The sequence below is a fragment of the Rhinolophus hipposideros genome (assembly GCF_964194185.1).
Source record: "Rhinolophus hipposideros genome assembly, chromosome: 1".
NCBI classification, from domain to species: domain Eukaryota; kingdom Metazoa; phylum Chordata; class Mammalia; order Chiroptera; family Rhinolophidae; genus Rhinolophus; species Rhinolophus hipposideros.
Window position 1 is genome coordinate 56,944,165 of NC_138047.1, and position 23,980 is coordinate 56,968,144.

The 23,980-nt window shown below is 40.5% G+C and overlaps 1 protein-coding gene across 1 annotated transcript in view; it reads left to right on the top strand.

Annotated features, from left to right (window-relative positions):
* Positions 1-23,634, top strand: part of FRAS1 (Fraser extracellular matrix complex subunit 1) — a 423,267-nt gene extending 399,633 nt beyond the window's left edge. Inside the window, exons 66-74 of the mRNA XM_081054857.1 lie at positions 744-958; positions 3,911-4,061; positions 5,689-5,796; positions 6,790-6,949; positions 10,635-10,751; positions 13,645-13,811; positions 16,934-17,139; positions 18,340-18,486; positions 19,801-23,634. Of these exons, the coding sequence (XP_080910983.1) occupies positions 744-958; positions 3,911-4,061; positions 5,689-5,796; positions 6,790-6,949; positions 10,635-10,751; positions 13,645-13,811; positions 16,934-17,139; positions 18,340-18,486; positions 19,801-20,394 (1,865 nt within the window). The 3' untranslated portion in view covers positions 20,395-23,634. The remainder of the gene's footprint in view (positions 1-743; positions 959-3,910; positions 4,062-5,688; positions 5,797-6,789; positions 6,950-10,634; positions 10,752-13,644; positions 13,812-16,933; positions 17,140-18,339; positions 18,487-19,800) is intronic.
* The last annotated feature ends 346 nt before the right edge of the window (positions 23,635-23,980 follow it).

Consider the following 23,980-nt stretch of genomic DNA (forward strand, 5'->3'; position numbering starts at 1 on the left):
TTGCTTATAATACTATAAAAGTCTTAACCCTTATATTCTAAAGTTGTGTCTGTATTTAGCTCTCTGCTGCATAAAGGTCTTCCTTAATTTAAAACAGTTCAGTTGCTTGGCAGCATTTGATCCAATAATTTTTTCCTGTAGCAGGGAAGGTTTAGTCAAGCATCATTAGTGAGCTATTTACTCATTAACACCAAATTAAGATTTTTTTTCCCCCCAAGTGTTCAGAAACGTGGGGGGGGGGGAGGTGTGTGTGCATAGACTGAGGTTTATTTGTTGGCTTTCCATAAAAGCTATTTAAAAAAAATAGATCTTAAAAAAATAATAACTCATCAACAAATTAGTCACATAGTAAATCCATTTCTTCAAGGACTGATTGTGAAGCATAGAACCAGACTTGCCAGGTGCGACAGTGCATTTTCTGAGGTATACAGGGCCACCAAGCTCTGCCATCTTCATTTATGGTGTCATTTGTTCACCTTTTCTTCCCAGATTCCTGCATCCTTTAAAGTCTGTGAGCCCAGTCATTAAGAACATAGGGCAATGGGCAGTTAGCAAGGTCCTTTCTCCCAGTGTTGCCTGCAAGTGTTAGGAGCTTTGGCTTGTTTTATTAATAGTCTCAGATGGAGAGAGAGCTCTCTCTGTATCAAAAGGACATGTCTCTTCTCCCCACGCAGCTTCTGGGCAGCCAGCAAGGGCAAGTCTGCAGACTGAGTTACCATTCCTTGTCACTCCCTCCCCCTCAGAGGCCGGGTTCCTGGATGACTCAGTCTACCACAGTGCAGCCCTGGGGCCTGGCTATGATCGCCCCTTCCAGTTTGACCCCAGCGTGCGAGAGCCCAAGACCATCCAGCTCTACAAACACTTGAACCTGAAGAGCTGTGTCTGGACCTTCGATGCCTATTACGACATGACAGAGTTAATTGACGTCTGTGGGGGGTCAGTTACTGCCGACTTCCAGGTGGGTCTCCAGGGACTTATGGGAAGAGTGCGTGTACCTGGGTGCCAGGTAAAACCCATTTATTCCGGAAGCACTTCAGTTAACATTTCGCATCCAGTGGCCTCCAGAACTGGGCCAACCAACTAAGGGAGTTTTTGTTACAAGTCCCTCAGGTGAAATCTTTGCAGCATTGTGGCTAGTGAGAGCCTCTCAAAGTCCTCTAAATCAGTTATTTGGAAAATTAATGTAGAAAATGTTCAAATTAATATGGAAAAAATTACTGTTTGGCATTTATATAAAAATCTAGTATTTACCTCTCTGGGTATATATATTCTTTCCTCTGGATACATTTTGAAAAGCCAAAGCAATTTACTTAGATTTATTACTTAGTATATATGTTCTTTTCCCCACCTGGAGAAATGAATCAAAATGACAGGTGGTGAACCCTGGCTTTCAGAAGACAAGTAGGGCACTGTCGTCCTAAGCATTATGGAGAAATAATTGTTTAAAACACATTCATTTCATATTTATTCCAAGCCGATAGTACTTGTAAAAATAGACACTTTTTAAATAGACATTAAACATAGTCACAAATGAAAGTGTTATAGCAAGAAGCCATTGTCATAGGAGAAGGGCAGTTATATCAAAGGGACCAGGCTAATGCGCCCTCATGGAAAAAATAACTTTAAAGCAGGTTCTACCCAATTATGAGCAGTTATCAAGGAAAAAATTAGATGTTTGGTCTTCATTTCAAATTAGATTCAACCACACTGAAAGAGGGAACTTGTAGAGGGACTTAGATTAATCATTTAGGGAAAGTGTATCCGATTAAAATTTGTTTTGGTTCTTTGTGACACCTCTCCTTTTGGTTAACTCTCATTCTGTATACACTACTGCCCTCTACTGAGTAGAATTTTAAGGCGCTCTTAAGTTTTCTTTCCATCTCTGCAGTTGTGTACTTTTGAAAATGCAAAACTAACTCTGGTTCTTCCCCTGACTCCTCAAAAGTTAGTATTCTCTGTTCTCCAGGATTTTACTTCAATTACATTTTTTTGGATATTTTTGTTTGGAATATGCTTAAAAATCTCAAAGACAATGGTCTTATTATACAGAGGGTGCCAAAAAAAAAAGGAAAATTGTATTAAAATTGAAATACTCAATATATACCAATAACAAAAGATGAATATAAGTCATGTGTATATATATTTTTGACAGCCCCAGTATATGTCCCACTTTTAAACCAACACAAAAGAATATATATACAGAAATACTTCATCGTTTTCTGTTTCTTTGAAAATAGTTGAAATAGCTGATGCATGGTAGAAAAAACCCAGAACTTAGAACCAAGGTCTAGTATATATTTTTCTCTGTCAAATGTCAGTAGACTTAGATGAGATTGTAACCTCTCTGAACCTCATCTGGAATTGTCACTAATAATCTCAACGTAGGAAGGCATCTAACACATTGTCTGGCACAAAATAGGGATGCAGCAAATATTTGTCAGTGTTGTTTTCCTTTTTTAAGGATTAGTAAGTAACATGAAGGTTAAAGGAAAATAAACAGAAATAGTGGAGGGAAAATTAATTTTGCCAGTCAATTAGAGAAGTCATAGAGTTTCTAATATCAACAATTGCGAGATTAGAACAAGTGCATTTAGAAAAGCCTATATAGTAAAGGAACAGAACATGGTGTGAGACCCAGATAAAATCTGAAAATTTTCTAAAGAAAACAGAAGAAGGCATTCCAAAAAAATTTTAAATGAATATGGAATTAGTAGTCTTTAGAAAAACTGGGAATCAAATTTTAAATCCCTGACAATATTGAATATGAAAAAATCCTTTAGAAAAATAAAATGTTGATGTACTAAATATTGATAAAGCATTTCGCTCTTTCCTTCAGTTCCCCATGGAAACACTTTACATTGTATTTTCAAACAAAAGAAAAATATAAGTTCCATAGAGTATTGTGGTATTTGGCCAATGAAAAAATAACATTGTTTTAAACTAAGCTTTTTGTTATAAAGAATATATATTTATGAAGGAAAATATAAAATACATTTAGAAATGAATAAACCAACTCATCGACTCATGTACATGTACAGTTAGCTTCCCTATGAAAGCTTCTGCTCATATTTTATCTTTCCATCCAGTTTTTGTTCATTGCATAGTAAAATAAAAATTATTGAGCCAAATTAATAGCACTAACAGAAACCTCCTTAGAAGTGTTCTTTAGGAAGTATGATGTTCTGTGTTTTCAAAATTATTTCAACACAGCATTGTATTAGATGGGAAGTTATCCAAGCATATGCAGCTCTGGGCTGTCGTTGGTAAGTTCCCTAAAAATGATATCCAAACCCCAGGACCTGTTCCTGGAGCAAGAGTTGTGAGTACTCACTGAAACGTCCAAGTCAGCCATACATTCATTCCAGGGATCCAGATTTGCACATCTTTCCAACTAGGGTTAACTTAAACTTTCCTACAGGTCACTAGAAAGTCCAGTCAGTACGGAATGTACTGATGGTAGATGGATCCCAGGTCTGTCAGGTCAATCCTTTAGGAATAGCTGAAATCTCAGCCAAGACTTCCAGCAATTGATCAGTGGAGACGAAGTTCCTTCTCACTCTTCAAAGGTGTTTTTATTCAAGTGTCACCTCTTCAGAAAAGTCTTCCCAGATCACCCTACCTAAGAAGCATCCTGGCCACTTGCCATTCGTTTATTGACTTTATTTTTTAAATGTATGTGTCTTCCTTACTAAACTATAGGTTCCATAAGGGCAGTGATTTTGGCTTTTTCCACTGCTGAGGACCCACTCCTAGTCTGGTACCTGGCATCATCATGGGCATTTGATTAATAATTATGAATGAGTGAGTAACTAAATGAGTGAGTGGAGATTGAACCAAGATGTGACGATCATGTGCCTTTTCATCCCAGGGAAGAAATAACCTCCCTATGTGTACTCCACTTGCTTGGCAGGTGAGGGACTCTGCTCAGTCGTTCCTGACAGTGCACGTGCCTCTCTATGTATCCTACATCTATGTGACAGCTCCCAGAGGCTGGGCCTCCTTGGAACACCACACCGAAATGGAGTTTTCCTTCTTCTACGACACTGTTCTCTGGAGAACAGGTATACCCATCCACATCTTACCTAGTCCTCCTACCTTTACTCCAGCAAGAGTAAAAGAAAAATAAGTGGTGATTTTTAACAGTAGCTGCATTCTTCATCCTGTTGTCCTATATACAGTCCAAGGACAGTTGCCTGAAGTCTGGAAAGTGTATAAATCTGTGGTTCCTGCACAAGAACGATGTCCCTATATGTGGGTGCTGGAGGACCTGTAAGGATGAGGAATTCAGCCCAGATAGCTAGGAGCCTAGAGTAGAGGAAGGCCAGTGACGATGAGGCCTATATTGCTCATTAGGAGTTCAGGAGAGTGTGGGTTCTTTGGGAGCATAATCATGTTCATTGTCTCTTAGCTAAAAATGCTGTGATTTGTGTTGTTTAAGGAGCAAGAAAGGGTCTTCAAATCAGATGCATGGAAATGGGAAACTATACCAAGAGCCACTTTGCTCTCTTTATTCATTTGGCCTAGAGTTTGCTCTTTTATTGCATTCTTAAAAGTAGGGACTTTAATCCTACTATTACTTCATGCATTTCAATGCTGAACTTTTTTAATGACCTTCATCTCAGGCTAGTCTCTGGATTGGTGACAGCCCCTCAGCTGGCTTACACCTCTCATGACTCCTCCTACCATCTTCTCTCACTGCTCACATGAATGCACCTTACATCTCCATGATTCTCCCCTCCATTCACTCCAATGAATCTGAGTTGTTGTTGTTGTTTTGCTTTTTTCCCATTTTCAGTGTTCTATACTTCAAAAATTACCCCCAACTCATTTCCCTACTTCTATTGCTCTCATTCTCCCTCCCGAGAGGGAATTTACTGGATCTGAGGCAGAGACTAAAAAGCTGCAGGAATTTTTTTTAAACAGGGCCTCATCTCTAGTCATGGAAGGTACAGTCCTTTCTTCTATTAACTAATTTAAGCTCAAATCATTTATTTCCTTTATATCTCTCATAGGAACATATATAACTTCAGAAAGATTTCATACTTTGGGTCAGATAATTCCTTGAGCTGTGGTTTTTATTCATTTTTTTTTTAACTTTTCCCCTCTTTTGGTTATCCTTTAATTTTTGGTCATACTGAATTCACTGGGTATCATGATTGTAATTGATCTTACTAAAGCTACAGTTTACTCATGTCATGCCATTATAGCTGGCCCTCTAAACTAATCTTTAATTCTTATTTGGTTTGAATACTAAATGCAGTCACCAGGACTTTGTTTAGGGGTTCCATTAAGTCCTGACATGTGTCTTGGTGAAGAAAAGAAAATGCACTATGAAGCAGATCTGCTAAAGCTACCTCCTGGTGTAAAGTTGATAGTAAGAAGTTTTAAGAACCATTTTTTCCCCCAGTCAACGGGCTGTGACCCTGCAGCTGTGCAAGTGGCACTTATAAAGAGACTTGTGTCAAGGAGAATGGAACTGTAAAAAAGAATGAAGTAGAACCAGCTGTCCCACAGTTTTAACTGGCAAATGTTCATGTGAATATGTAAATTTTTTCTTAAGTTACATTCAAATAAATGTGTTTTTCTCCCTAGAGGTGTGACTGGGAGAACTTACTTGTAGCTCATGTCTGGGAGGTCTTCTCCATGCCCTAACTTGGATGTTTTGTGTGTGTGTGGTTGCCTGCCCAGGAATCCAGACAGACAGTGTGCTCTCTGCAAGGCTTCAGATATTAAGAATCTATATTCGAGAAGATGGCCGTCTTGTCATTGAATTCAAGACCCATGCCAAATTCAGAGGTAATGTTATAAGTTTTTTCCTCAATTGTTTTATTAAGAAATATTTCAAACAAAGAGACAAGTTGAAAGATAGAACAATTAGAAACAAAGTCAACAATTGTTAACATTTTGCTATGTGTGTGTATAAATATACACACATGCATAGCCATTTTTTGTCACACCTTTTGGAAACAAGTTGCAGGCTTCATGTCAAGTTCCCCTAAGCGCTGCAGTAGCCATCTCCTGAGAACAAGGCCATTCCCGTCCAATAGCATCACCACATCCAAGATATTTGAGTTGATCCAATAATGTCAAGTCCCTATTCATATTTCCTCCATTGTCCCCCATGTGGCTTTGCTACTTGTCTTATATTAGTTTATATTTACTTAATATCTGTTTATATAAAAGGAAGCATCCAATCAAGGTTCCCAGGTTACATTTTGGCTGTTCTAGCTATCTCTTGAGTCTCTTTTAATCTAGAATAATCTTCCTATATGACACTATATGACTGCAGTCTTAAAGAATAGAGGTGTCTTGCTGAGTAACCATTAGCTTTTTAATCATGTTTATAATTGTCTCCCTCCACCAAACACTTGAGTGGTACTAAATGAGATTTTTTAAATCCAAAATTGGTATTTCTATTTATAAACTACTGAGATCTTTTTACATCTAGAAACATGTTGGTTGGAATTCAAAACTGAGTTTATTCAGTGCTGATTGTCACACTGGAGGCCCCCTGTTATTATGAATACATTCATTAGCACCATTTGCACAAGGCACATTCATATTGTTTATAAATTGCTATGATTGTAACGACCATCATGAGTAAGATGACGGGCTGAGGTGAGAGGCTATGCTATCCCAACCAGTGTGGAATACATTCTAAGGACGAGAGGGGAGGTATAACTTTAGTTGCTTGATTAAAGAATATTAATTCAGTTCTAAGGCTTGTAGAGCATCACCACAAGTACAGTCAAACTCACAAATAAGTGTGTATGCTTCCCTTTGAAATAGGACAGTTTGTGATGGAGCACCACACCCTGCCTGATGTGAAGTCTTTCATATCGACTCCTGACCACCTAGGAGGAATTGAATTTGGCCTGCAGCTCCTGTGGAGTGCTCAGACCTTTGATTCTCCATATCAACTCTGGAGAGCCACAAGCTCTTACAACAGGTGAATACAGGGTGGGGCCATGCAATGGTAGGTCTGAAATGTTTGAAATTTATTTCAGGAGTTTGAGAAATAGGGCTTTTATTCAAAGGTTGGAGTTCTATTTTAAAAGAAGGAAATATAGAAACAACACTCTGGCAAATAGGTAAAGAAACAAATGTAGCTCAGAGCAGCTTTGGATGGATAAACCCGGAACCTAATTCCCAGGATCAGACCAGGCAGAGTGCACATCATTCTACTTACATCCCATTGGCTAAAACTTAATTATTTGCCTCCTCTACCTGCAAGGGAAGCTGGGAAAGTTGAGTATAATAAAGAATTTGCATTCTAATTACCACAACCATGGAAAAATCTAAGATCTCTGGCATTTGGTCTAGATGTCACTCCTTATGGCCCAATGTCCTATAAAATAAATAACCCTCAATATAGAGATAGAAGAGAAACTGGATAAATAGAGTAAAATATCCCATTGTAAGATGGAAGGCTAGGTAAAACCAAATTAAAACTATTACCATACAAAGAATAATGGGGAACCAGGAGTCTGTCATAAATATTATTATCCCCATATTATAGATCATGAAATTAAGATCTATGTTTAGCATGAAAATCTTACTCTAGCTTTATAGTGAAGAAGTGGCACGTTGTCTTAAGAATCATTTCAAAAAGTTTCTTTAATTATACATTTTTGGTCTCAGATACTTGTTTATATAGTGACTCCTTTGAAATTGATACGTAATAATCTTTAAGGCTGTACCTCCTAGAAGATCATGAGATTTTGGATGTACTTTGTCCCAATTTACTGGCAGAGAAACTGTCCTCTGCAATCCTCTATTGACTCCCTACACCCTACCGGATGAAATTCAACTCTTTATACAAGACTCATCTCCTCCCCTCTAGCCTCATTTTAAACCAAATTTCTAGCCACATTACATATCTCCCCAAGCCCTGAACCCCAGGCCATGGTACCTCCGTACTTTTGCAACTCCCTCTGCCCTTCCCACTTCTTTCCTCTTGTAGAACTCAAACTCCTCTGGGCTGCAGTTCAAATGCTGACCTTCCATGACACCTGTCTTGACTCCTAGAAGCTCCTCAGTATTAGAAGCTCCTCCTCCCTGCTCCCACGTTGTCCCAGCATCCAGCTTCTACAATAACACAGCTTATTATGTTATCCTGCTCAAAAGAAAGCCCCATTTTCCACTAGATAGTGAGCCTCCACAGGGTAAAATGCATGCCAGATTTCTCTTGAATCCCCAGAGAACTACAGGTTTTAGCATATAGTAGATCCTGAATAAACATCCTTTAGGAGCTTACTTTTGAGATACGGAGGTAAAATACAGAGATAAATGGCAAGTGAAGAACAACAATACAAGTTCCATGCTCTGTGCTTTGTGCCCTGTGAGAGGTACCGAAGGAACCCTAAGACCATAGCTGTCCAGGGAGGAGAGAGACTGCCATAGCCTGGGGAGTTGTGCAAGATTTCCTGTTGGGGCGTGGGGGGGGACATACGGGAAATGTCTAGTTTTTAGAAAGAAGGGAAGAACTACAGGATTAAACACCTGTATCTAGGACTATGTTTGGCATATTTGGAAGGATAGTGAGGAAATCAACCTAAATTATATTCAGGAATAAGGAAAAATAGGACTGTAAGCCTGGGAGACCATGCAATTTGTCCTATATTTATTTGTTCAATACATATTCACTGAGTATTTACTGTGTGTCAGGGAAGGTTCTGAACACACAGAACACGTCAGTGAACAAATAAGATCCCTGCACACAGCGCTTAGAGAAAGGAGACCCAAGAGTAGGTATAATCAATAAGAATAGTATAACATGTGGAAAGGTGATGAGTGCTGTGGAAAAAGAAACCATATAGAGCAAGGTAAGGAGAATTGGGACGGGGGCATTGTCATTTTAATTAGGATATTCATACTAGGCCTTATTAAGAATGGAATTATAATAGATATATACTATGTCAGAGGGGCAGTAGATTGGGGGAGGGAGGTTATCACTTTGTGAAGCATATGAATATCTTACTATTACATTGTTTTGTACACCTGAAACTAATTTTAAAAAATGTACCTTTGAGCAAAGGCTAGAAGGAGGTAAGGGAATTTGTTATGCAGATTATCTGGGGAAGAGGTTCCTGGCTGAATTCCTGAGGTGGCAGCATTTCTGGATGATGGAGGCGGGAGGTGGGAAGCAAGAAGGCCAGGGTAGTAGGAGTGGAGTGAGCAAGGAGAAGGATCATGTACAAGGTCAAAGAAGTAAAGAGATGGGGTAGGGCCATCCTGCAGGCCAGTGTGTGTACTTTGGCTTTTACCTAGTGCAATGGGAGCCATCTCAGGGTTTGAGCAAAGGAATGACACGATCTCACCTGACTTTTTGAAAGCAAAGGTCAGGCATGGACAGTTCTGCCTAATTAGGGATTTCTATTAATTAAGGGTTACTGTTCACATTATACATGTCAATCTTCATGTAATTCAAATATAATGTACCAAGCCTCATTTTCTGCTGGCCTGAACTTTGCAGGAAAACTGCAGACATACAGACTTTCAGGGCCCAACGGGGTTCAGAAACTAAGCCCGGAAAATTTGCATGGTTTGTCTAAAAGCATACAACGATGAAAGAGGCAAAACCAAGCCAGGGTTAGACTCTCTCCCAGTTTCCATCCTGTGCTATTTCACTAAACTGACGCCAGGATGTGCCATAGAAGTTTTATTTAGTTATATTTTTACCAAATTTTTACTATCATGTTAGTAATAAATAGCTGTAAATAATACAAAAGAAGTGGTCAGAGAATGAACACAGTGGGTGTGAGAACTTCACAGATCTCTCACAACAGTTATAATTAAGATTCAAAGCCCTGTGCTCTTTATTCAATGGATGGCAGCCTCCCAAAGCCCTTGAAGAATCTTCCTGAAGTTTCTGGATGTCTGGCTGCCTTCCAGGCAACCTGCCAGGGTTGGGCTGCTCCTCGATGACAAGTGTGGGAAATGAAGTAGGTGAAGGTTACAAGGACCCCATGCTCTCGGTGTCATGACCAACAGTCTTGCGCCCCACCATAAACAGGGACGTTCCCAGCCAGTAGCCTCCTTTGAGAAGTGATATTGTTCTTCAATTTCATAAAGGGATGAGGCTGTGAAGTTTGGGAGAGGACCCCCAAAACTGAATGCTAATGAAATGGGGGTCTGGGCTTTCTCTGAGGGGTGTTGTTTAACCCTGACGCATTTGCTACCTCTCCTGCGAGAGTAGCCGCTGACACAGTCACATGCTAATAAATGAAAGCTTTTGCTATTGAGAATGCATTAAACAGGGTGTCAGTCAACAAGAAACAGTAAACAGAAACTGTCAAACAAGTTTCATGGAAATCTGCAGGAAGTGGCTGGTTCTGGTTTGCCTTCGCCTGTGCCTTTTAGGTTTTTATAAACAGTGTCCCTTTCTCAACTTTCTTCATGAAAAGAACTTGAATAGATGAAAATAGCTCTACTTAACAGGTCTGGATAATACTCTGAGAGTTAGAAAATCAGTAATGAAATTCGTAAAATTTATGTTTGCAGACTCATAAAGTTCTTAGATGCGGGGCACAAGTACCATCTGAAAACTGTTTAACAAAATCAATGTGTTTCCGGGTAAGTGAATAATCTATAAATCATTCCCTCTAACCACAGTCCACTCTGCATGTTTCCAGGAAGGACTACTCTGGGGAGTACACCATCTACCTGATTCCTTGCACGGTGCAGCCCACCCAGCCATGGGTTGACCCAGGAGAAAAGCCTTTGGCCTGCACTGCGCATGCCCCAGAAAGGTAGGGAAACAGTTGATCCTCACCATTTATGAATTTGTCTACTTGGTAACATGTATTTGTAACCCCAAAACTATTCTTTGTGGTACTTTGATGGTCATGTCCAGACATGAAGAATGGCAAAATATTGAGTCACCTGACACACACGTTCCCAGCTCAGGTTGAGCAAGACAGTGTTCTGCCATCTTGTTTCAGCTCTCATACTGTAAACAAGTGTCCTTTTTTTTTTATTACGGTTTTTTATTGTTGTTGGTAGTAGTAGTAGTAGTAGTAGTAGTAGTAGTAGTAGTAGTAGTAGTAGTAGGTTCAGGTGTAGAAAGCAACGTAATAGTTAGACATTTAAACCCCTTATAAAGTGATAACCCACGCTCCAAGCTACTACCCCTCTGACATCTTATATAGCTGTTACAAGTGTCCTTTTTATGGTCTGTTTAAATTTTTTTGCTTTCATTGGTGATTTCCCTGTTTAAAATGGCCCCCAAGCAGGTTGCTGAATTGCTGTCTAGTTCCTAAGTACAAGAAGGCTGTGATGTGCTTTATGGAGTGTTAGATAAAGTTCATTCAGGCATGAGTTTTAGTGCTGTTATCATAAGTTCTATGTTAATGAATCAACAACATACATTAAATAAGGTGTCTTTAAGCAGAAACATGCGTAAAACAAGGTTATATATTGATCAGTTGATGAAAACGTGGGGACCAGAGGCTGTCGGAACTCTACCCTGTATTTCCCCTAAGAGCAATGGTTCAGTCTTCACTAATTCACTGCTTGTTGCAGCTTTATAGAATATAACTACCATGAATCATGAGAATCGGTTGTACATCAGCCCATATCTGCCTCAGACCTGAGACTGTCTGCATTGTGCCAGTGTTTATTTATTCAGCCAGTATTCAGTCAGCTCTTACTATGTGCTTTGCTCTGACTTAGGCATGGAGATTGTAACAGAGTGTTAAAGTAACCTCTGCTCTCAGACAATTTATAGTCTAACACTACCTTTCTAGGATCTGAGCAAAGTGAATAGAAAACCTTTCTGAGAGAAGATGCTGAGAACAGAATCTGACATTACTATTAAGAGACGACAATTTGGAAAATGACTTTCAAATTAAGAGCCTGAATTGGCTATCGGATTTGGTGATACGGAAGTCATTGATGATCTTGACAAAGGGCAGGTTCAGTGGATTCAGGGGATAAAGCCTGATTGGAGTGGGTTCAAGAGAGAGGTAAGAAAGTGAAGATAACAAGGAAAAACAGTGCTTAAGGAGTTTTGTTATAAAGGACGTCAGAGGAGAGGACATTAGCTGGAAAGAGATAAGGGGTCAAAGGAGATTTGTTTGTGTTTTAGGGTAAAAAATATTTCCAGATGTTTGTATGCTGGTGGGAATAACCCTTTAATTAAAAGTAAGGAATGGTCAAATGGACTCTATTGGAAGAGGAAAACATTGAAATTATCACTCATCATTATTCTTTAACAAATATATGTGTCTGGAGCTTGGCTAGAATTGAGGATACAATGATGAGCAAATAGATATGGGACCATATGACCACAAAGTCTAAAATATTTACTATTTGGCCATTTGCAGAAGAACTTTGCCGACCCCTGTTCTAGGTGCTTATATCCAAATTCTTAAAAATATTCTTGACTCCTCTCCTACTCTGGGTCTCTTATGCCATACATCTAATTTGTCAACCAAGCTTATGGGCATCCCCTGTAAAATATATTAATCCCGTCATTCTCACAGCCATTTGGCCACTATCCTGGTCAGAACCACTGTTACCATTTACCTGGAGTACCGCAGTACCTCCTAACAGGTCACTCTGCTTCCACTCTCCAGCCCATTCTAACTAAACACAGTAGACCCCACTTACTTTCTCAAAACCCCCAATAGTTTTAGTAAAACTCCTCACTCACTTTGTTTCAGCCATTCTAGCTGATTGACTGTTCCTCTAACATATTGGGCACACTTGTTACCCCAAACCTTTGCTCTTGCTGTTTCCTCTGTCTGGAAAGCTTTCTCCCCAGGTAGCCATACGACTTACTCCCATGCCTCCTTCAAACCTTTGCACACATGTTTTCCTCTCATTGAGGCCTTCCATGACCACCGTATTTAAAATTTCCAATTGAACCTCTTCCTAGCCTTCCCTTTCACTGCCTAATTTTTCTTCTAATGACCTCTTCTTACCTTCCAGTGTACTACATTATTTTTGAACTTATTTATTAACCATCTCCTGGTTAGAATACAACCTTCCTGAGGGCTTTGTTCACAGATGAATTCCCATTATAAAACCAATATCTATCACATAACAAATCTCAGTGAATAGTTGTTGAATAAGGGAGTCCCAAAGCCGCAGAAAGTATGGAGTAGGAACAGATCAGGAGAGCTAAAAAAGATGAGTCAGTCTGATAAGACCAGAGGCAGAGAGGAAAGAAGCAGACTCAAAAGACTGGGAAAGGAGGCCAGCGAGGCAAGGGAGAGGCAAGAGAGTATTGTCTAGCAATGTCTTGAAAAGTGGGACATAGGATAAAGAGTTTTTATCAGGTTGAAAGAGTCAAAATCTCAGCACATGTGGATCTGGGAAGGAAAGGTCAAGGCAGGGCACTGTGACAACGAGTCCTTTAGCAATCAAAGAGCGACTTTGGGGGCCTTCAGAAAGAAAGGGCCAGGGAACGCCAAGAGTACTGAAGAGGTCTAAAGAGGAATTAGATTATTTTTGTTCAAAAAAGCATATTAACCTCATAATGACCCACACTAATAAAGTCCCTCTCCTACACATAGCTCTTTATTTGGTAAATATTAGCACTGTTTACAATCCTGAGAAGGATGGGAAGGAGGGGGCAGCTCAAATGACGCATGCAAAGTTGACCTGCTCTCAAGGAGCTCTTGTTTCTCCCACATTTAGATTCCTGATACCCATTGCATTCCAGCAGACCAACCGCCCCGTACCAGTTGTGTATTCTCTCAATACTGAATTTCAGCTGTGCAATAATGAGAAGGTGTTTCTAATGGATCCCAACACATCTGATATGTCACTGGCAGAAATGGATTACAAAGGAGCCTTCTCAAAAGGTGAGTTGTTTCCTTTGGCTGCAGAATGAGACACTGGCTGGACTTGAGAAGTTTTCGGGTAAATTCCTGGACTAATATCTCTGCTCATCAGCTTTCCGTCAACTCTCCAGCGAAGATTCCCTTGAGGTTGGTTCCAGGGCAGCCAATGTTTAGGCAAGGAACAGACTCATATTCTTCCTTCATATTGTTTCACAATTAAGATCCCCTACTTGACACTATATTGATTGGCAGTGAGACACTGTAGAAAAGCACTGGTCTGCGTAGTAAGACTCAGTAGTAAGAAGTAGAGCTTCCAACCAGATTCTTTTGTTGTTGTTGTTATTGATTTATTTTTAATTTATTGGGGTGACAATTATTAGTGAAATTACATAGATTTCAGGTGTACAATTCTGTATTACATCATCTATAAATCCCATTGTGTGTTCACCACCCAGAGTCAGTTCTCCTTCCATCATCATATATTTGATCCCCTTTACCCTCATCTCCCTCCCCGCACCCCCCTTAACCAACCAGATTCTAATGCATTAATTTTGGGTAAGTTACTTTATCTCTGAATTCCTCAGAGATTGCAAAAGGACCCCACTGCCTGCCAGCCTCCAAGGTATGTCAAACATATATGTATATATACTCTCCATCATGCTTTTTTCTACTTGAAATGATTCCTCGGCCTGCTCCCCGCCCCAAACATGATTCCCTTTTCAAAAGACTAGTTCTTTCTTCTCCTTTAGTATTAACCTCCTCAAAAAGGCTTTCCCTGACCACCCCAGAGAATCTAACATAGGCCTTCAGATTTTTCACTTTCACAGAACACTGTTCGTTTTTTATAGTACTTATCACATTTTTGAACATTATATAATGTATATTACATATTCCTTTACTTATTTATTGCCTAGCTCTACCATTAGACTATAAGAACAGAGACTGTGATCAAATATCAGATTTGTACACCATACCACCAGTGTCTATGTGCTTAACAAATATTTGCTGAATGAATAAATTAATCACTATTCTGCCTTTCTTCTCATGATTACCCCTTCTGCCTTTTTCTTGCCTTTAATCTTTTCCTCATAGCTGAGTTATTTTTCTCTCATCCTAAAAATTTCATTGAAGTCCTGCCATAGCAGAAAACAATCCCTTGACCCCTCTTCCCCTTCAAACTTCAGTCCATTTTCTCCTTTTCTTTGAGAAACTTCCCAAAGGAGTGGTGAACACAGTGTCTCTATGGCCTTTCTTCACAATCGATCCTTCATCCATCTGTTGCAGGCTGGGTTGGTCCCTCCAGGATTCAGAACTCTCTCTTGTCAATGACACCACGTCCATGAATTTTGACAGTTTTTCCTATTTGCTTTCCTTTACACAAGCCTTCCCCAACATGTTGCCGCTCTGAAAACTTCTCCCACTTCTGCCCTGGATCTCCATCCTCTGCCCTATGTGTGTTGTTGTCCCCATGTTCTAAGTTTAGCTCCTTCTGTTCTCATTTCAGTGCTACCTCCGGCCTTCCCCAGCGCGTGGCCCATCCCTTAAATCTGAATCTCCTATACTCTTGCTATTCTGCAGCCATTCTGTAAAAGTTGACCTGATCCGTGATCTCACCTGACCTTCATTTCCTTATTTCCACATGCAATCTGGAACTACCAAGCCTCTCCAAGTGGATGTCTTTTAGACAGCTAGAGATGTCAAGAACTGGACTTATCTCCCTCCAAACATGCTTCTCCCATATCCACTGCCCCATTCATTGACTATATCACTGTATTCTAGGTGCCCCAGGCAAACACCTCAAGATTATCCCCCACTTCTCCTTCACCTCCCACATCCCATCTGTCATTAAAATGAATGGAATCCAACTCCTAGTTATTTCTTGAATCCATGCCTTTGCCTCACAGCTATATTTTAGAGACCTGTCTCTCCCTAGAGCATTAAAATGGCCTGTACTTGATCTCTGTGATGCTAGTCTCTTTGTATTTCCTCCATTCTCTGTTTTCTGCAATCCCGGTGGGTTAATACTATGCCCCTGCTTAAAACCTTCCCGTATTCCCTATTACATATATACCTAAGTCCCGAATCCTCACCACCATCAGTCTGTCTTCCCAAGAGTCTCCCCCGCTGGATCTTCTGTGCGTTCTCCAGTCCATCTACCAACACAGTAAACGCTCTGTCTGAACCAGCATTTGGAGCCAGACAGATTTGTGCTCAACTCCTGTCCCTCGTGTCACAGATAGGACAATTTGGACAAGTTATTTTAAACGGGGATAGTCGTTGAACCTATCTCTTGGGCTCCTGGGAGGATTAAATAAGGTAATGTAGGTGAAGAACTTGTTACTACAGCAGGCACAAAGGAAACACTAGCTACAGCAGGACTCATACCCTCTGGCATTCGGTATTTTGTTTGTTTATGGACTTTGTTTTATCTAGAGTGCTTTCTCAGCCCCTTCCTCCCACCTCAGATGCTCTATCTGACAAATGCCTACTCGTGTTTCAGGATACGGCTCAAGTGTCATCTCCTCATTAAATCCTTCCATACCTCTCTCGGGCAGATTTCTGTACTCAGCTTTATGCTCATTTAACATCAAGTACCTTCCTCTGTTGTGGATCATAATGGTCTTGTGCTGTGGCGCTTAGTACTGTGGGCTTTAGAGCCAAAGCACCTAGACTTTGAGTCCTATACTCACCACTTACCAGCTTTGTGACCATCAGCACATCACTTAACCACTCAGTGCCCTGATTTCCTCACTTGTAAAGTTGTCAGCACTACAGGAGTTTTTACATGGGAAGGACTTAGTACAGTACCCAGCATACAGTATGAGTTTGATAAATGTTAGCTCTTTATAGCAATTACTTAGCTTTTAGTTCTGTCTCCTCAACTACATCTCATTCACCTTTGTGTCCCTTGCACATAACAGAGTGCTCAACACAGCTTAAATGCTTAATTAATACTTACCAAATAAAAGAAGCAATAGATAAATGAATGAGTATTTTAGGGGCACATGGATTCATAGAGCTCTTCATAGAGAGGTACGCGTACTTTTGACTCTAAGGGAGCGTGTTAAATCCCTTCTACCGTTGACATTTCTTTCTCTTTAATCTTACAGTCGGACCTAATTAATGCCTCTCAATCTTTCCAGGTCAAATCCTTTATGGCCGAGTACTTTGGAATCCAGAACAAAACCTCAATTCTGCTTACAAACTTCAGCTGGAGAAAGTCTATCTTTGTACTGGCAAGGATGGCTATGTGCCTTTCTTTGATCCCACGGGGACAATCTACAATGAAGGGCCACAGTACGGATGCATTCAGCCCAACAAACACCTAAAACACAGATTCCTACTGCTGGTACGCTAACATTAGTGTTCAAGAGCTGACACTCAAGTAGATTTTTCTCTGCTATGAATTCTGCCTAAAGCAGATAGAACCCCTCTCCTGATGGTTCTCTCTCTCTCTCTCTCTCTCTCTCTCTCTCTCTCTCTCTCTCTCTCTCTATATATATATATATATATATATATATATATATATATTCATTGTTGTTGTTTCTTTCTGATCAGCTAAATTCTAGCACATATTACCAAATGTGATGGTTCTGGTAGGTAACAAGTATAAGCTATTATTAAGGTCCGAGGAAAAGGAAACTCTAGGCCAGTTTCTCAAAGTATGGTCCAGAGACTCCTGGATATCCCCTATACTCTTTCAGGGAGTTCACAAGGTGAAAACTACTTTCATAACAAAGTAATGATACTTGCCTTTTTCACACTCATCCCCTCATGAGTGTAGAGTGTATGAAAGGTTTATAGATAATGGTTTCAGAATCTATATTGTAACTAATCTTTTAAAAAGTTCAACTTATCAAGTTTTGATTTAGTATCAAAAAAGAATATTCACAATTATCTGAAAAACCTATTAAAACATTCCTTCCTTCTCCAACTACATAGCTGTGTGAGGCCAGATTTTCCTCATCCAAAAAAACATATCACAGCTCATTGAATACAGAAGAAGCTATGAGAATCTAGTTCTTTTCCAGAGCTTTACAAAAATGCAAAACAATGCCAGCTCTCTTTGGGGGAGGTGGGAGTGAATATAGGTATTTTCTCTAAAAAAGTATGTTACTTATGTCAATATGTAATGGGTTTTTCATTGCCATTTCAAAATGAATTCATTAATAAGTATTTTTTTTATTTTTCAGTGTTTGATTGTCACACAATAAATATTGATAAAAAACCACATAAACAAAAGACTTTTGGTGTCCTTAATTTTTAAACATGGAAAGGATCCTAAGACCAAATAGCTTGAGAATTATTTGTCTAGGCTCTCCCACTCTTTGTGGTTTGAGACACAGAGGCCACCAAATGTCCCTTCTTGAAGAGAGGCCAGTGGTGTCCATAGGCAGCAGTTGCCCTAAGAAGCAGACTTCTGCCCCACATACACTCCTGACCCAACCTGGCAGGATGGAGAGCACCTTTTTCCTCCCAGTGACCACCGTCTACCAGTTCAGTGGTTCCAGCTTTCTAAATCTTGCATTTCGTTTTTCTGAAATTCTAGGACCGCAGTCAACCAGAGGTAACTGATAAGTACTTCCATGACGTCCCGTTTGAGGCCCACTTTGCATCCGAGCTGCCCGATTTCCATATGGTTAGTAGCATGCCAGGTGTGGACGGATTCACTCTGAAAGTGGATGCACTCTATAAGGTGAGCGTGGTGAGCGTGGTGAGGAGAAGAGAAGCATGGGACCAAGGGCGCTTTAAAAGTTGCAAAAAAGAAGACGACATCACCTCTGGACTGTCAGTGTCTTTTTATAGCATTCTTGGTGGCAGGTCTTTTTTTATTGTTATTAAGCTTATCGTTCAACCAAAATTTTCACCACCGATTCCCAATACAGCAAATAATAATATAATTCTTTAATTTACATATAGTCACTTGTCATTCTGTGCAGCGGGGTACCTAGGATACTGTAACTTTTCCTAAATTTTTCTTATATTGCCTCCTTTTTTGCCTATATTCTGAACTAGCTGATTTTCACAGGCATGTGGAAAACATTTAATAAATCCATAAATACAATATAGCAATTTAGAATGGCAAGAATTGGGGGAGGGGAGTGGTAGATGAGGGTAAAGGGGATCCAATATATGGTGATGGAAGGAGAAGTGACTCTGGGTGGTGAACACTCAATGTGATGTGTAGATGATGTATTACAGAATTGTACACCTGAAACCTACGTAACTTTACTAATACTTGTCAGCCCAGTAAACTTTGATAAAAAGAATGACAAGAATTACTAGTGTTTGATAAGCAAAAATAAGTCTCAGTGATAAATAAGAACTTCCAAGATCAAATTCCACCTTTTTCTCTCTCCAAATAGTAACCAATGACCTTGTATTTCACAACTATTATTACTCTTCAGAAGTCACTTCAAAACCATTGAGGGTTTTAATAGGGGCAGATGACACAGAAATAAAATACTTGCTGATATAACCACTCAGGGGATGATCCAGAAAGTATTCAGATTTAGTAAATTTTTGATAAGTGTCTGCTTATTATCCACAAAGTAGGTGTTTAGTGAGTATTTGTTGAATGACTCTATTTTAACTAAAGTTCATTAAAAAATAGTAAAGTAGCATAGTATACAATTAAACTTCACTGAGAATAAAGGTGGTTAATATTAGTGTATCATTGTTGTCAATGAAGACCAACAAATCATGAACATTTACTTAGCTAAAGAGACCATGAAAGATAAATTATTAGGGCTACATTATAAACAGATAAGGAAAAAGAAAAGAATGTGTATAGCTGGACCAAAATCACCCTAATTTGGAAGTAAAGTGGAATCCATAATATTTGGTTCAATTCTCTAATAGTAGACACCAACCATTGCTAACGCTTTTCTTGAAACCATTTATTTATGAAGGTTTGTGGTGGCAACTGTCTTTCCAATCCTTTCTTCCCAGGTGGGCTGTGGGCAACAATGACATGTTCAGTTCGTCTCCTGTTTTCCTCCTCCTGCAGGTAGAAGCGGGACACCAGTGGTATCTCCAGGTGATCTACGTCATCGGCCCTGACACCGTCTCAGGGCCCCGGGTCCAGCGCTCGCTCCCGGCCCCTCTGAGGCGCAACCGAAGGGACCTGGTGGACCCTAGTGGTCGACTGACCCTGGATGATTCCCTCATCTATGACAACGAAGGGGACCAAGTCAAGAATGGCACCAATATGAAGTCCCTGAATCTGGAGATGCAAGAGCCAGTTGTAGCGGCTTCTCTATCCCAAACTGGGGCATCGATTGGCAGTGCACTGGCTGCTATCATGCTTCTCTTTCTGGTGTTTTTGGTGGCTTGTTTCATCACCAGGAAGTGCCAGAAACACAGGAAGAAACTGCCCATAGAGGACATTTTGGAGGAATACCCTCTGAATACCAAGTTGGATGTGTCCAAGAGGAGCTCGGACAGGGTGGAGAAGAACGTGAACAGACAGTACTGCACTGTGCGGAACGTCAACATACTGACTGACGCTGAGGGGGCTTACGCGTTCAAAGGTGCTAAAGTGAAAAAATTGAATCTGGAAGTCAGAGTACACAACAATTTACAAGACGGAACGGAAGTTTAATGGAGGACACCATGTGTATTTTTTTCTAAAATCATTTTTATAAAACAGGGGGAAATACTGGTATTTTTATAATCTTGCAAATTAAAAAGGGAAAACTGTAGCTTTAAGCGGTGGAAGGCACACATCACATGCATCAACTCACAACTGAGCTACCTCATTAAACAAAGAACCACTGAGACCCCCAGGTTATTGGAGTAGTTGTTTCTGTGGATCCCTTTAATAGGCTCAGCAGCTACGATTGCTCCTTCTGTAAGGCCGATCTTTTACTATTAGCACAGACGTGTGACAATTAGGTTAGCGGAGGGAGTTCAGAGGACAGGAATATACCGTGGCAGATCTCGGGGGTTGTGGTTCAGGTCCTTTGGTTTCCTCCCCCACCTCCTGCTTGCTTCTACTTGGATGTTTTCCTGGGCCTCTGGACAGCAGAGTTCGAATTGCTGACACCAGATTCCATTCAAAATTCTGCTAATCAGCACAGCAGATGTGTTTGCTCATTGTGTCCACTTGACAACCTGTCCTCCATGACCTCTAATTGTACTTTACTTTTCCAGAATCCTTTTAACCTGGGGGTTCAAAGTGCTCTAGAACAGAGCACTTCTTCATAACTCATGGGAGAAACCTCGGGCCTCTCCTGTCAGACATCAGATATCAGACATTAGGCATAGCACAACACCCCTTACAGATGGAGAGACCGAAGCCTGGGGAGCGGAGGGGCCTGGCAAGCACTCAGAGCACGTTAGTGATGCACTGCACCCCCGGCCCAGGGAGAGGTCCTTGTGCCTGACTAGTTCATGCTGCACCAAGGATGTGGAAGACGTCCTCGAAGGATACTGCAAAACAAGATCGATGCACTGTGGCCTTCTTATTCTGCATTGCCATGGATGCTGAAAACACCTACCACGCTTCCTGCTACCCCAGGCTTTGCCCAGTCCAATAATAGGCAAGCCTGTGTACTTCGCTAGCTGTGGGGCTTTTATTTTGTTAGGCCTTCAGGAAAGTAAATGATTCATTTGCTTTTTTCTCCAAATCAAATTCGGAGAAAGCCCAGTCCAGAGTGAAATCAGTTAATAGGTGCCTACTAGTACTCACAGCAGATGAAGTTCTGGTCCTCACAGCAGATAAAGTACTAGTGCTCACAGCAGAGAAAGGCAGCATTCCTGGTACCGCATTTCAGGGATTTCTCTTTTGAGGGGGGTTCTTTTCTGGTAGCTCAGGCACTTATTTCACCATATTAGCACATGACAAAGGCCATAAACACATGGCTTTAAAATGATTTAGTGTTCAAATAGCAGCTTGATGATTTTGCACGGAGTGTCCACACAGCTTGCTTTTGTGTTTCTTTTTGGTCCCTGCCTTACCGGCAAAAACATAAGCATGCATGTCTGTTGTTTTGAATTGGAAGCACAATTCCATTGTTCAGGAGTAAAAGACACACTCTTCTCGATGCATGGCACACCATAATCACTGAGCAAATAACAGAGCATTCACGTTGTGTAATATTTGTATTAGAATGACCCAAACTCTTTGAGAACATTCCAAACTGGAAACACTTTGGTACTAAAAGCCACACAGAACGAACTGTGAAAGGTTTTAGGCATCTCTCCCAGCTTCCAAACTCCTTGAGAGAAGGACCTATGTGAGCCATGCCTTTGCTTATTCAGCAGTGCCTTGCACATAACAAACACTCCAGAAATATTTGTTGAGTGAACAAATGACTGGTGTCATGGGTGAGTGATAGTGGAATAAATTTAGGAAGGGGAGTTGAGCCCATATGGTGGCGATATTACACGGGCAAGTAAAGAAAAACAATAAAAACTCTCTTCTACTGGATTGTGAAATCCTCTTCTCATTGGAAAAAAGAACACCGATTTACACAGGCATGACTCTGGTAGTCATTCTGAGGAGGACTGAACAGAAAAATCAGAATGTATTAGCAGGAGGGGAAACTGTAACTCGGTCGATTGAGCAGGACATTGAGAGGAACGTCTGACTTAGCATTCTGAGACGAGTGTCAAGTTTCCAGGAGAGGATGAATTGGGGGAGCCCAGAACTGGAAACCTGGCTGGTCAGGGGGTACTTGAGACCAGCTGGGCAATGCGGGGCAGAACTGTATCAGCCTCATAAGTGTCTCGTGGCTGGAGAGCTCGCCAGCCAGGCATAGAATCTTCTCCAGAACAACCTAGAAGGTTAATGCTAATTCTACAAGGACAGGAAGCCAGTCATTTGTGGAGCAACTTTTGATTTGGCCCGTTATTTATAACTGCTTCCAGTGCTATACATTAAAGCAGCAGCTTTCCATTTGCTCAGATATTCTTCGTGTACATACATCCCTTCCATTACTACAGCATTGGACACATGCACAGAAGAGCACAGACAGGGGGCAGAATGAAGCTAGCGTGGGAAGCAATAGAGCCAGGTCTCCTAGTGCTCCTAGCAGCCTCTGTGTAGGTCTGGCATGACAGGGCAGCTTCCCATGAGGACCTTGAAACAGGAAACCATCTGTTAGAAAGGCAAGCCCTTGGAATATTCCTGCCTCCCTTCCTCTCTGCCCTCCCGTCCGCCCCCATGACAGGGGACCACTCCACTGAATGTGGTACTTCTCCAGTGGATACACACTTATTACATAGAAAGTGTTCTGAGATGCGAAGTTGAGATTGACTCCTTTGATACAGAATTTTTCATTTTGTTTATGTTTTATACTTCATGTTAGGGATCAGATCATTTGGTGACTGATGTGGGATTATATTTCAGTCAAAACTGCTTTCAGTTTCTCTGACTTGCTCACTAAATGCCTGTGTGTGTCTTACTAACCTTTTATACCATGCTTTTAGGTAAGAATGAACAAAACCCCTCGGGTTGCTATTTGTTATCACACGCTGTGAAGGTTAAAAGAAAGAAGAGTCTACACCTTTGTGTCTGCCTCGCTGCCCTTTTATTGTCCCCCAGGCCTCCTGGAGGACTCCTGCAGATTTTAATTGGTGGATGGGAAATAACATTGGCATGTGTTTGCACAGTCTTATGACATTCAGCCTCAGTGTCCTATAGGAATTTTTGTTCTTCTCAGATACTACACACCTATTCAGACTGAATAAAACATTTGTGGTGCTGTCAACCTGATTCCTTGACTCTCAAATGATTTTTGTATTTCCAGTACCAATTTGTGTGTTACGAATTTCTGATTTCTCCAAAAGCCTATGTCACTGTATAAATTTGTATTAATAAATGACAGTGTGGTTGCGCTTTTTTTGCTATGTTCTTTTTGGATTATTCATCTAGTTAACAGAAGACAATGTCATTGAGATGGCAAAATCATTCCGAAATTTGAGGCAAAGTTTTTTTGGAGAAAACCCCTCTGACAAGATTGAATCTCAGAAACATGTGCTAAGAGCAAGATGAAAAATAAATTACATGTCCCGAGATCATCATAGCTCTTTTTTTGTAATCAGTTGAAACCCCAGGACAAAAAGGAATAATTAAAAATCTCCATGAACAATACTGTAAGGTGAGTATTCACACTTTATTTACTATCGTCAAACTTTCTCAGGATACTTGTGAAAATGGCTATGTCCTTTTATGTACCCACAAA